The sequence below is a fragment of the Chiloscyllium plagiosum genome, unplaced genomic scaffold, assembly GCF_037043375.1.
Source record: "Chiloscyllium plagiosum isolate Xiang-an unplaced genomic scaffold, Cpla_swu_hap1 HiC_scaffold_37, whole genome shotgun sequence".
Taxonomy (NCBI): domain Eukaryota; kingdom Metazoa; phylum Chordata; class Chondrichthyes; order Orectolobiformes; family Hemiscylliidae; genus Chiloscyllium; species Chiloscyllium plagiosum.
The window spans coordinates 2,806,435-2,821,429 of NW_028270175.1; the positions used below are offsets into that span (position 1 = coordinate 2,806,435).

Consider the following 14,995-nt stretch of genomic DNA (forward strand, 5'->3'; position numbering starts at 1 on the left):
GGACTGAGGGCAGAGAAAGTGGGGAGAGGGGGAGAAGGAAGTAGAATGGGGATAGTGAGTTTGGGCGATGCAGGCCAAGGCGAGAGGGAGAGGGGTTGTGGGGAGGTGGTGTGCACAGAGTTGGGGATGAGAGGAATATAGAATTTGGGAAGTGGATGGTTATGAGACGTTCAGCGAGGGATGCAGTGGGCTGGGGTGCGTGTGGGGAGATGGCGGTGCCAAGTGGGAGAGGGAGAATGAGGTTTGGAGAGGGATGGGGATTGTGGTGATAAGGAAGGGATGCGTGCAGATGTGGGATGTGCAGGGAGGGAGTTAGGGTTCAGGATTGTGAGAGTTGCAGTGAATGGGGAATGGGTGCAGGGGTTTGTGAGACTGGGGGTTTGCAGCTTTGGCAAGAGGGTGTGGACAGTCCATCATTGTATCTGTCAATGAAGCACCCTATTACAGTCAGGTATCAAATTATATAAAACCTCAGATATTTACCAAATAATATATAATATTACCTTTAGAGATTTGTCTAGAAATGTTTATATAGTATAATTTTTTATATGAATATATATCAAATAATATGTAATTAACATTCATGTAGCCTTCAGAATTGAGTAAGTATATTCCTGTTAGGGTGAAAGGAAAGGCTGGTAGGTATAGGGAATGCTGGATGACTAAAGAAATTGAGGGTTTGGTTAAGAAAAAGGAAGCATATGTCAGCTATAGACAGGATAGATAGAATGAATCCTTAGAAGAGTATAAAGGCAGTAGGAGTATACTGGAGGGAAATCAGGGGGGCAAAAAGGGGTCATGAAATAGCTTTGACAAATAGAGTGAAGGAGAATCCAAAGGCTTTTTACAAATACATTAAGGACAAAAGTGTAACTAGGGAGAGAATAGGGCCCCTCAAAGAAGGCCCCCCAGCAAGTCGGCCTTTGTGTGGAGCTGCAGAAGATGGGGCAGATACTAAACGAGTATTTTGCATCAGTGGACATGGAAGATATAGAATATAGCAAAATATTGATGACATCTTGAAGAATGTCCATATTACAGAGGAGGAAGTGCTGGATGTCTTGAAACGGGAAAGATGGATAAATCCCCAGGACCTGGTCAGATGTACCCTAGAATTCTGTGGGAAGCTAGGGAAGTGATTGCTGGGCCTCTTACTGAGATATTTGGATCAGCGATAGTCACAGGTGAGGTGTCGGAAGACTGGAGGTTGGCTAACGTGGTGCCACTGTTTAAGAAAGGTGGTAGGGAGAAGCCAGGGAACTATAGACCAGTGAGCCTGACCTCAGTGGGGGCAAGTTATTGGAGGGGATGCTGAGGGACAGGATGTACATGTATTTAGAAAGGCAAGGACTGATTATAGATAGTCAACATGGCTTTATGTGTGGGAAATCATGTCTCACAGACTTGATTTAATTTTTTGAAGAAGTAACAATGAGGATTGAGGAGAGCAGAACGGGAGATGTGATCTATATGGACTTCAGTAAGGCGTTTGACAGGGTTCCCCATGGGAGACTGGTGAGCAAGGCTAGATCTCATGGAATACAGGGAGAACTAGCCATTTGGATACAGAACTGGCTCAAAGGTAGAAGACCGAGGGTAGTGGTGGAAGGTTGTTTCTCAGACTTGAGGCCTGTGACCAGTGTTCTACCAGCGGAGTGCCACAAGGATTGGTGCTGGGTCCACTACTTTTCATCATTTATATAAAATCATGAGGGGCATGGACAGGATAAATAGACAAAATCTTTTTTCCTGGGGTGGGGGAGTCCAGAACTAGAGAGCATAAGTTTAGGGTGAGAGGGGAATGATATAAAAGAAACCTAAGAGGCAATTTCTTCATGCAGAGGGTGGTACGTGTATGGAATGAGCTGCCAGAGGAAGTGGTGGAGGCTGGTACAATTGCAACATTTAAAAGGCATTTGGATGGGTATATGAATAGGAAGGGTTTGGAGGGATATGGGCTGGGTGCTGACAGGACTAGATTGGTTTGGACATCTGGTTGGCATGGACGGGTTGGTCCAAAGGGTCTATTTCCGTGCTGTACAGCTCTATGAATTAAATTTAGCCTTTTCATGGTTATATTCAAAATAACTTGTATACAGAGGTATATATATGCAGAGACATAATAATATGTAATGCTTAATCACCCTTTTATGGGTATATGTATTAAATATGTTCAATCTAATGTAAAATATTTAATAAACTCTTTATAAAGTAGTGGTCAAAACTGTGCCCAAATTTCTCATTGTGGCTTCGTATAATATGGGAATTGCCACCAGTCCAATGAGTCCATGCTGACCAAGTTTCCCAACAAGTCCCATTTGTCTGCATTTGTCCCATGTCCCTCTAAACTTTTCCTATTCATGTACCTGTCCAAATGTCTTTCAAATGTTATAACTGTACCTGCATCTACCACTTTCTCTGGCAGTTCATTCCATACATGCACAACCCTCTGTGTGGAACAAGTTGACCTTCGGGTTCCTTTTAAATCTTTTCTCCTCTCACCTTAAAAATATGTCCTTGGGTTTTGAAGTCCCCCACTCTAAGGGAAAAGACCTTGACTAGTCATCTTATCTATGCCCCTGATGATTTTATAAACATCTGTGATGTCACCCCTCAACCTCCTCTGCTCCAGCCTCTACTTATAAGTCAAACCTTCCAGTCCTGCGAACACCCTGTAAATCTTCTCTGAACCCTCTCCAATTTAATAATATCCTTCCTATAGCAGGGCAACCAGAACTGTACACAGTACTCTAGAAATGCTCTCATTGGAGTTCTTCATTTAGGCAATGCCTAAATTTATTCTGAAGCAGAGCCATATTCACTGTGAAATATTGACCCTTATTTCTCTGCACAGATGCTGTTGAGTTTAGTTAGCACTCCCTGTTTTTATGTATTGCTGTAATTGCCTTTGAGAAGTTGATGGCAAGTTGCTTTATTGACTTCTGAGTGTCTCATTTGTCCATTTCCAATTGCTGCTGAGTGGAGGAGTCGAGAATTAGTGAGCAAAGGGATGAGGAGAGTTCTTTTTCCTCAGGAGATTGTTTGTCATTTGGAATTCTGTATCCCACTGATCAGTGGAAGCTGGATCAATGAAAATATACAAAGCTGAATTAACGGGAGTTTGATTAACAAGGGAGTTAAGGGTAGGGGGAACAGGCATTAAGTCCAGAATTGATCAGCCTTAACGTTTTTGGACAGTGGACAGGTTCAAAGGGCTAAGTTCTTGCTTTTATTTCTTATGGGTACTGAGGACATTTCTTCCCTAAATAATTTGGGAGCGCTTACACAACATTAATAGTCCTGTGGTCATCATACTATGGCTGGCTTTCACTTTTAGATGTGTTGATTAATTTAATTTAATGTCCACCAGCTGTCAGGGTGGTGGCCAATTTCCACACTTCCAATATCAATCTACTCCTCCATCTTCCCACTTATCAATCGGAGCTGCTTTCCCCAGTCATTCCTCCTCGCCTTCAGTATCTGCTTTATGCTTTTTGTTTTAATTTGTAGGTATCACTGGCTGGGCCAACATTTATTGTTCATCCTAGTTGCCATTGAGATGGTGATGATGAGCAGCTGCTTTGAGCTGCTGTAATCTTTGAGGTGGAGGCACATTCACAGGACTGTTTGGGAGGTAGTACCAGGATTTTAATCCAGTGACAATCAAAGAGTAATGATACAGTTCCAAGTTGGAATGGTGCGTGCTTGCGCTCCCCGAATGCTTCTGTTTTATTTTCAACTTCCTGTTGGGTCCCTAGTGTATTCAATACCCCACAAAGAAATTTCAGATATATTTGCATGTGGTCATTATTACAGAAGTGCAGCTGACTGGCTATGCTGCGTGGCATCCTATAGTGGTGACTAGAAATGTGCACCTTTTCATTGAGCAAAAAATAGCACAGGATCACAGAAGTGAGCACCGTGACTTCGAGCTCTTCTGCCTTTTCCCTCTACCCTTGCACATTGTTTTTGTTTAAATAACCATTCAATGCCCTCTTGAATGTCCCAATTGAACCTGTCTCCACCACATTCCCAGAAAGAGTGCATTCCAGACCCTAACAACTCATTGTGTGGAAAATATTTTTCTTGCATCATATTTGCTGCTTTTGCACATCACTTTTCATCAGTGCCCTTTTGTTTTTCAATCCTTTGTACAAGTGGCAACTATTTCTCCTTATCTCTCTCCAATCCCCTCATAATTTTGAAACTTTCTATCTCATGGTCTTCTCTCCAAGAGAACAGTTCCAACCTTTCCAATCTATCCTCAGTTTCCCATCCCTGGAACCATTTTTGTAAAGCTCTTCTGCACTCTAATACGTTTATGTCACACTGTCATCACCTACCAAGTCACAAGGCAGGAATGCTATGGAATACTCCCCACTTGCCTGGATGAATGTCGCTAGAACAAGAATGAAGAATCTCAACACATTGTGGACAAAGCAGCCAACTTGATTGGCACCACATCCACGCCCTCCACCACTGACACTCAGTAGATGCACTGCAGAAATTCACCAAAGATCCTTAGACAGCACCTTCCAAACTCATGACCACTTCCATCTGGAAAGGCAAGGGCAACGGATATATGGGAACACCACTATCATCCTGATTTGAAAATATATTGCAGTTCCTTTGCTGCCACTGGGTTAAACTCCTTGAACTCCCTCCATATCAGCAATGCAGGTGTCCGGACACCACATGGACTGCAGCAATTCAAAAAGTCAGCTCACCAACACCATCTCAAGGGTAACTAGGAAGGCCAACAAGTGTGGCCCAGCCAGCAATGCTCAGATCCCCCTGTTTGAGTAAAGAAAATAAAATCCTTCCAATAATGTGGCACCCAAAACAATGCGCAATAATCAAGCTGAGGTCTAACAAGTGTCTTTATCAAGCTCAGCCCCATGCCCTTGCTTTTGTATTCTGTGCTTCTATTAACGATAATGTCTCTAATTCTGTTCTAGACCCTGGATCTGTCCGACAACAAGCTCACAGAGATTCCTTGTGAGCTTGCTGATTGTCCCAAGCTGAAAGAAATAAACTTCAAAGGAAATTGTTTAACCGATAAACGACTAGAAAAAATGGTGAATGGATGCCAGACCAAATCCATCTTGGACTATCTGAAATCGGGGGGTCGTGGCAAGGGGAAGGGGAAAGGAGAGAGTGCAGAGAAAACAGAGAACAGAGATAAAAGCAGCAGGAAGAAGAAGAAACCTTTGAAGAAAGATGATGAGGAATCTGATGAAATGGAGGAATTGAACAAATTAGTGGTGCGAGTGCTGCATGTTTCTGAAAATCCATCCACTGTGTTTGTGAAAGTCACTCCCAATGTCAAGGAAGTGAGACCCTATATTGTGTGTTGCATTGTGGAAGGAATGAACCTCCGAGCTGGAAATGCGTTGAAACGATTCCTGGTAGCTCAGGTAGTTCTTTTGTCAATTTCTTTTTTTTTAAAGTAACTGCAATCCCTTGATGTTGCTGTGTCCAATTCAGCTTTATCATTTAGCCATTTAGGTGTTAGGTGAAAAGTTGATAAGTAAATGTAATGGCTATCACATCTTCATGAACACAAACATATCTAAAAAAGAAAACCACTCCTGTCCTTTCTCTGTAATCTTAATAAGCTGAAGTTACTGGCAAGGTTTTGTTGTAAATTATGAGTGGGTTGGTCTCTGTATTTTCTTTTTGTCAACATGGAAAGTTTATAGATAAGATGATACACCAGTAACTGGAGATTGCCAGGTTAAGTAGCTTGTTCATGCTACTGTCTTCAGTTAATTTGCACCCACTGTATTGCTTCAGTATTTAACCATGTTTGATAAATCCATTCTGCCTCTGTCAATATAAATTGGTGAAGTGGAGAATTATATATTGTACTCATTCTGATATAGTTTAAAGGCTAATTCATCAGAACACTTGTGTATCCATAACAGAAAGTGCCAATGTTCATATCAGTATCTCAAGTGAGGGAACGGGTCCAAGTACACAGTTTCCTCAAACTTTGTATTAGAGAGGAAAATATTTCTCTATGATGTTATGGACCAGACCAATCTCCCTCAAAACATATTGAGAAAATAGTCTAGACCTCAACTTTTTCTTATTTTAAAGGTAAGTGTAAGGTGTTACATTCCAGATGCAATTCCATTAGTCAAACTACTTGACTTTAAGAAAAACACACTATTTTTACACCACAGTTAAAATACAGACAAAATAAAAATAAAAGAATTGGTTTAACTGTAACTATTGAAATGCTTAACAAGATAATGTATAAATATTAACCGTTCCAATATAGTAATCTCCCGTAAACACACCCTTGGCAAAGGCAAATGCAGTTAAATAGATTGTCTCACATGCAATTCTAGCAGCAGGAAGAGAACCCTAGCTTCTAGCTATAACAGAGAGGAATAAAAGCTTCCACACCGAGCTTCAAGACTCCAGCAACTGCTGAAAGCCAGAACTAGAAATCCAGATTCTGTGGGAGCTTGACCCCACCCATTCAGGCTGTTTCTATTGTTCCAACTTAAAAAGAAAATTAAGGTGTCATAAGCTGCTTACTTTATTGGCTTTGAGCAGATTGTTCTTTACTTCATAAAAAAGAAACCAGGATAAAGTACACCTCTTAAAGCCATAGTATCATCACAGTGATCAGAACATGATGTAATTTCATCTTTGATTTTCTTTTAAATAATCTTAAACTTGTGGGAGAAATGATTGATCTGCTCATCTCTCTTTCCCTTCCAGCCTGCGTGATTGTATCAAACCTTAGCTTTACAACCTGGTTAACAGGAATTATGCTTTATTCTCTTTCTTTAGACAAAGTTACATGATGATGACTGTCAGAAGAGGACATTGGCAACTATTGCAACACATGATTTACATTTGGTGAAGGGACCATTGCTGTATGATGCCAGACCATCCCAAACTTTAAAGGTAAAATGCACAGACATGTAAATATTACAACAGTTAGTTAGTGCTCTCTGGCAGAAATAATTAAAAATAGGCTTTGCATATAGAAATAAGATTAGTCGTATCAAAAATAAACATTGCTGAAAAGAGAATTAAATTCTTTTTGTCTTGCACTTGTCAGATTAGGTGTGTGAAACCAAACATAGAGAGGAACAGCAACTTACTGTGTACAAGAAGAGGGTGCTATGATCGCTAGGATTGTGGTTGGCTTGGAGATGCAAAACGAACTGTTAATGGTCAAGTATAGTTAGCTGATCAAACGCAGACCAGGCAGGTAGACTCTGATTGGTCAGTGTCTTGCCATGGGGAATAAAGCAGGGATTGATAGTCTCCAATACCTTTTCCTCAAGGAAAAAAGTTCAATTCCTTTTACCAATAAATAATGTGATCTTGTATGTTAATATATGTAGCTGGTAGCACATGCAAGTGAATCACACTTAGAGCCCAACTGATCTTAAATTGGGTCAGACTGCATCCAGATGAACAGTCATCTAGACTCGAAGTGTTAGCTTGCTGTCTCTCCATGGATGCTGTCTGACCTACTGTGATTCCCAGCATTTTTTTGTTTTCAGTACAAATTCCAGCATTTGCAATAATTTGCTCCGAATCTTAAATTGGTTTTTGGTGTATTTCCTGGCACATTCAGGATTATTTAGTAAATTTTATCCAGTAACAGAATCACGTCTAATGCTGGAGACCGTGTCCTGAGGTTTGTAAGCATGGACTAGTGGAGCATGGTTGACATGCTGCCCATTGTAGACAGTCAAAGGGATGTGCTGTTTGATATGGTCTACCGATTTATGGGACGTACAGTCTACTACCTGGCAACACAGTGACACTGAAACTCCGAGACCACATTTACAGGTGGTAACCACAATATCTTTCGTGCTTACACACCTTTAAGAAAATCTTGTAAAATATCCATTAAAATGATGTTCTATATGGTTTCACATTGTTAGTGAGGGACTGTATATTATAGTATTCCAATGGAAATTTCTGAATACCTGAATATGATTGAGGTAACCTAATTAAACAGTGTATGAAGCAATTTACCCTCATCCAATTCAATAAATCATATTGTAGCCATTCTGGCTGCACACAGATTCAAAGCAGGAATCTGTTTGGGCCAAGACAACATTTCTCTCAATGGTTAACTATTTAGTTCTGCTTGAGTCCTGTTTATTTAAACATGTATTTATTTTATATTTAATTTATAAATATTGTATAATTTTTAAAAAGTATTGCAATTTATTTGAAGTAGATGAGTTATATTTGCAAATTACAAATTAGACAAAACAGCTGAAACTCAGCAAACTAGCACAGAGGAAAAGAGCTGGAAGAACTGAAACAGAATGCTGTTTATTTAGGGAGAAATACAGTTATTCTGAGAACTCACTTCCAGTAGGATTGCACCATTCACATCCAACTCAAAAGGACAGCAATGCTAACAGGGAGGTAACTGATTATGGATGCTATCATCAGATTTCTGTCTATCATGAGTTTTATTTATACATAAATATCAGGATTTGGAAAAATCAGTTTAAAACCTCCACATCAGCTTTGTAATCACAGCCTGTGAAGAATACAAGGATATAGAAGTTATTGTTGCAATTATACAAAACCTTAGTTAGATTCTACTCGGAGCACTGTGGGCAGATCTGCATACCTCACCGTAGGAAGGATATACTGGCCCTGGTGGGATTACAATGAAGATTTACAAAAATAATACCTAGACTCCGGGGTTAAGTAACAAGGAGAGACTATACAAATTAGGCCTGTTTTCTCTAGAATTTCGAAGATTATGGGTGACCTTGTCAAAGTTTTCAACATATTAACAGGAAAACACAGGATAGACAAAGATAAACAATTTCCACTGGTTGGGGATTCTAGAACTAGTGGGCAGAGTCTGAGAATTGCGGCCAGACCGTTCAGGAGAGATGTTAGGAAGCACTTTCCCACAAAAAGAGTGGGAGATGTTCGGAACTCTCTTCCCCAAACAGCAGTGCATGCTGAATCAGTTATTAATTTTATATCTGAGATTGATAGATTTTTGTTTTCCAAAGTTATTAAAAGATATGGGCCAAAAACAGGTATATGGAATTAGGCCACGGACTAGCCATGATTTTATTGAATGATGGAGTAAGCCTGTGGAATTGAATGGCCCTCTCCTCTTCTTATGTTCCTATGAATCCTCGTTTGCCAGACTCTCAGATTTCCCATTTTCCTCGTCAAATTTCCTTCTGTTTTGCCACACAGCAGTTTGAACCAACCAGTGAAGAGAAGAAATCCAGATGTATAATTGGCATGCGTTCATTTGTCTATAATGTACATTTAGTGAGACAGCTTAGAAGGACTGAGAGCAGCTCCTGATACCAATGAAATGCAGAAAATTAGAGGCTTTGTGAATTCAATATCAAGTAAGTATCTCTCAGTCCTTGCTGCAATCACCTATTAAAACCTGAATTTGGAACACTAAATTATTCCTTCATTTGCCAAGTCAACTCCCATGTTTTGCTGGGCTTTCACTTGAATTATTTATTCTGGAATGTTCAATGCTTTATCTGTAAGGCAGATTTAATAATATTTTAATCATTTTAGGGCATCATGGTGGCTTAGTGGTTAGCACAGTTGCCTCAAAGTGCCAGGAACCCAGGTTCGATTCCAGCCTCGGGTGACTGTCTGTGTGGAGTTTACAGATTCTCCCCATATCTGCATGGGTTTCCTCCCACAATACAAAGATATGCAGGTTAGGTGAATAGGCCGTGTTAAATTGCCTGTGATATTCAGGGATGTGTGTTAGATCTGTTGGTCAGGGGATAATGTAGAATAATAGGATACGTGAATGGGTCTGGGTGGGTTACTCTTTGGAGGCTCGGTATGGACCTGTTGGGCCAAAGAGCCTGTTTCCACACTGTAGTGCTTCTAAATTCTTCTATATAAAGTTACCAGAACAGAAGTTCTACATCATCTCTGAAATTGTGCCATGGATGATTAGCTGGTACATGATATCTTGTGAGTTGTCAAAATTGACAGACATGATTTAACACATTCATCCAGCATTCCTTTGTCTGCTGTTTTAAGAACATTAGAAGTAGGAACAGGAATATGCCAGTCAACCCCTCAAGTCTGCTGTGCTATTCTATCAGATCACTAGTTAATCTGCCCAGGCTTCAGCTCCTCTTTTGGACTCACGTTTTATAATCCTCAACTCCTTGATTTTCCAAAAATCTACCAGTTCCTTAAATGCTTTCAGTGATCTATCCTCGGATCTTTCTGGGGCAGAGAATTCCAGACATTCAGTGCCCTCTGGGAGAAGAGAATACTTTGCATCTCAGTTTTAAATGAGTGTCCCTTTATTCTATGACAGTGTCCTTTAGTTCACATTCCCCCACCAATGGGAACATAATCTCAACATCTACCCTGTGAAACCCAATTCCCTCTCCTCAGAATCTGGTATGTTTCAACCAGCTCACCCCTCGGTCTACAAAATTCTAATGAGTAAAGATCTACTTGTTTAGCTGTTCTTGGATAAATCAACCCCTTCACACCAGGAGATTGGCCGAGTGAATCTCTTTTAAAATACCTACAATGACAATATATCCTTTCTTAGCAAAGGATTCTACAAAATAAACTAACATAACATTTAATTATCAATCACTTTCAGTTTTTTATTTAGAGCCTCGCCACAGTATGGGATAAGAAAGAATAAACTTAAATAATTGGAAGAGCATTGACAATTGGCTGTGAAGTAATTAATTATTGAAGGTTCTTACTGAAACAGATGTCCCCAAGCATGTTGGAAATAAAATGTTTCCTTTCTGTCCAGACTCAGTCACCTAGAGCTAACAAGAAAGGCATTTTGTAAATTATAAATGAGTTTGGTCCCACTACTTTAGTTCTGTCGACATGGAAAGTTTTAGCATGAGATTGCCAGATTAAGTAGCTTGATCATGTTCACTTATTTTGCTACTTGTGTGCTGCTTCAGTATTTAACCTTATTTATTAGATTCATTTACACTGCAATAGCATTGACATGGTTGTAAATTTGTGAAGTCACTTTTCATATGGCGAGATTGCAGGTATAGCAGGCAATGGAATTTTGTTGTTTATTGTTAAACAGATGGAATATAAGGAAATCTTGTTGCAGTTGTACAAGGTGAGACTGCATCTGCAATGCTATGCTGAAAAAGTGTTGCTGGAAAAGCAGAGGAGGTCAGGCAGCATCCAAGGAGCAGGAGAATCGACATTTCGGGCATGAGCCCTTCTTCAGGAATCCTCTGCAATACTATGTACAATTTTGGTCCATTATTTGAGAGAGGAAGTAATTGCATTGGGAGGCAGTTCAGCAAAGGTTCACTAGATTCATTCCAGAGATGAAAGGTTTGTTTTATGAGGAAAGAATGAGCTGTTTAGGCCTATACTCACCAGACTTCAGAAGAGTGAGAGAAGTTTTAATTGAGGTATATACGATGCTAAAAGGGGTTGACAAAGTGGCCATAAAATGATATTTCTCCTTGTGAGGTAATCTAGAATGAAAGGTCATAAGAACAGGAGTTCATTCGACCCCTCAAGGCCACTCCACCATTCAGCCCACGTCCCACAAGTTAATTAAAAAAGACACAGTTGCCTGATCCCTGCGGAACCCCATTGGTTACAAGTTACCAACCTGAAAAAGAACCCCTCATCACCACTTGTTGATTCCTACCCTCTAGCCAAGCCTCCTGCAATAACTGCTGAGGTAGAATGAATTTCTGATTCCCTGGGGATGTGCAGATCATTGGGGATGTGCAGGAATGTTCACATCAGATCAGCCATGATTTGGTTTAATGGTGGATCAAGCCAGAAAGGCCCAAGGGCCTAGCTTGTTACTTGGTCAGCTGTTCATAATTCTGTGCGCGTATATACACAAGGGATTAATATTTCAGTAAATAGAACAAGTTATTGATCAGAAATATATTGCCGGTAATGAGGCTCTTTAGTATTGATGAAGGAGGTTTGGTTCATTGAGAGGTTCAGTAAGGGCTCAAACTACATGAGACATAGGTATAGGGTGATTTTGCCCACAGTGAATGGGTGCTTGTTGCACAGGTTAGGAAGGAGATTGGTTGCTGTGGGGTTGAGCGAGGAGAACTCCCTATCTTGACTGAGGGTCATACTGCCACTGCTGTGCTGATTGATATCAACTCGTTTACCAGAAACTAACAATTGTACTTCGAAATATTCTTGAATCATATAGGGTCAGTTCCACAAATACTTTTATCTCCTAGGTAATTCAGAGAACCTAGACTTGTATTTAAAACAATATCGATTGTGTAATGTTATCAAGTCAAGACTGAGTGATAAATAAAATTGATCTTTCGAACACAAATGGATTCCAGCACTTGTTGCATGATAGACTGTCTTCATGAGTTTGATTTATGTTTTTATTGACATCACTAAGCTTTAAGCAGCTGCTGCCAGGTAACTTAAGTTTCTATTATGCATAACAATATTTCTGCCAGATTAGTTCTTGGAATATTTTAATTGCTTAAAGTGTCTCACCTGAGTGAAGGTTAATACAATAATCCATGAAGTATGGACAGGTTTCTGTTGTGTTCCAGAGTTGGAGGAATTTGGACATCATGGGATATTTACAGTTTGTGGTTAGGTACTTCAAGTAAATGCGCAAAGAAAATTCCAGATAAAGATTGAAAAGGACATTAAGACAAAGATCAGAGCAATAAATTGCAAGGATACATGTTTTAACAGGACAGATTGGAATTAGTGAAATCACATTAAAAGAAGGTTAACAAGAGAAAGCAGTGGCCTATTACATTTCCATGCAAATAAATTAGAAGTGAGTTTTTCACAAAAGCACTGGCAAGCCGGTGAGTGGTTCAGTCATCGCACTATCACATCCTGGGGGTTACCATTGACCAGAAACTCAACTGGATCTGTCACATAAATCAGTGGCTATGACAGCAGGTCAGAGGCACAGAATACTGCAGTGAGAAACTCAGCTCCTGAATTCCCATCAACAAGGCACAAGTCAATGTGTGATGGTACACTCCCCACTTGCATGGATGAAGGCAGCTCCAATAACACTCAAGAAATTTGATACCACCCAGGACAAAAGCAACCCACTTAATTGGCATCACATTGACAAGCATCCACTCCCTCCATCAACAACACTGAATAGCAGTGCGTACCATCTACAAGATACTATGCAAAAGTTTACCAAAGTTCCTCAGACCACACCTTCCCAACCCACGATCACTTCCATCTAGAAGGACAAGGGCAGAAGTTACATGGGAACACACCTCCTGCAAGTTCCCCTCCAAGCCACTCCCCATCCTGACTTTGAAAAAATCGCTGTTCCTTTAAAGTCGCTAGGTCAAAATCCTGGAATTCCCACTCCCTAAGGGCATTGTGGATCAACCTATCTTATTCTGAATTTTTATTTTTAATTTTTTATAATTTATTCCAATGATTTTGTACTTTTCTACCTGAGATGGTGCGAGGTTCATTAATGCTGGACTTTTTATTTAATCATAGTTATAGAGATGCACAGCACGGAAACAGACCCTTCGGTCCAACCCGTCCATGCCGACCAGATATCCCAACCCAATCTAGTCCCACCTGCCAGCACCCGGCCCATATCCCTCCAAACCCTTCCTATTCATATACCCATCCAAATGCCTCTTAAATGTTGCAATTGTACCAGCCTCCACCACATCCTCTGGCAGCTCATTCCATACACGTACCACCCTCTGTGCGAAAAAGTTGCACCTTAGGTCTCTTTTATATCTTTCCCCTCTCACCCTAAACCTATGCCCTCTAGTTCTGGACTCCCCGACCCCAGGGAAAAGACTTTGTCTATTTATCCTATCCATGCCCCTCATAATTTTGTAAACCTCTATAAGGTCACCCCTCAGCCTCCGACACTCCAGGGAAAACAGCCCCAGCCTGTTCAGCCTCTCCCTGTAGCTCAAATCCTCCAACCTTGGCAACATCCTTGTAAATCTTTTCTGAACCCTTTCAAGTTTCACAACATCTTTCCGATAGGAAGGAGACCAGAATTGCACGCAATATTCCAACACTGGCCTAACCAATGTCTTGTACAGCCGCAACATGACCTCCCAACTCCTGTACTCAATACTCTGAACAATAAAGGAAAGCATACCAAACGCCTTCTTCACTATCCTATCTATCTGCGACACCACTTTCAAGGAGCTATGAACCTGCTCTCCAAGGTCTCTTTGTTCAGGAACACTCCCTAGGATCTTACCATTAAGTGTATAAGTCCGGCGAAGATTTGCTTTCCCAAAGACACCTCACATTTATCTGAATTATCCATCTGCCACTTCTCAGCCCGTTGGCCCATCTGGTCCAGATCCTGTTGTAATCTGAGGTAACCCTCTTCCCTGTCCACTACACCTCCAATTTTGGTGTCATCTACAAACTTACTAACTGTACTTCTTATGCTCGCATCCAAATCATTTATGTAAATGACAAAAAGTAGAGGGCCCGCACTGATCCTTGTGGCACTCCACTGGTCACAGCCCTCCAGTCTGAAAAACAACCCTCCACCACCACCCTCTGTCTTCTACCTTTGAGCCAGTTCTGTATCCAAATGGCTAGTTCTCCCTGTATTCCATGAGATCTAACCTTGCTAGTCAGTCTCCCATGGGAAACCTTGTCGAACGCCTTACTGAAGTCCACATAGATCACATCTACTGCTCTGCCCTCATCAATCTTCTTTGTTACTTCAACAAAAAACTCAATCAAGTTTGTGAGACATGATTTCCCATGCACAAAGTCATGTTGACTATCCCTAATCAGTCCTTGCCTTTCCAAATACATGTACGTCCTGTCCCTCAGGATTCCCTCCAACAACTTGCCCACCACCGAGGTCAGGCTCACCGGTCTATAGTTCCCTAGCTTGTCTTTACCGCCCTTCTTAAACAGTGGCACCACGTTTGCCAACCTCCAGTCTTCCGGCACCTCACCTGTGACTATCGATGATACAAATATCTCAACAAGAGGCCCAGCTATC

At 40.8% G+C, this 14,995-nt stretch overlaps 1 protein-coding gene across 2 annotated transcripts in view; it reads left to right on the plus strand.

Moving 5' to 3' along the window:
* lrrc47 (leucine rich repeat containing 47) overlaps window positions 1–14,995 on the plus strand; it is a 49,268-nt gene that overhangs the window by 12,640 nt on the left and 21,633 nt on the right. For both annotated transcript variants that reach the window (XR_015753416.1, XM_087980217.1), the window contains exons 2-3: window positions 4,959–5,417; window positions 6,808–6,924. Coding sequence is in view for 1 of the 2 variants with exons in the window: in XM_087980217.1 (XP_087836343.1) it covers window positions 4,959–5,417; window positions 6,808–6,924 (576 nt within the window). In the remaining variant the exon portion in view is untranslated. The remainder of the gene's footprint in view (window positions 1–4,958; window positions 5,418–6,807; window positions 6,925–14,995) is intronic.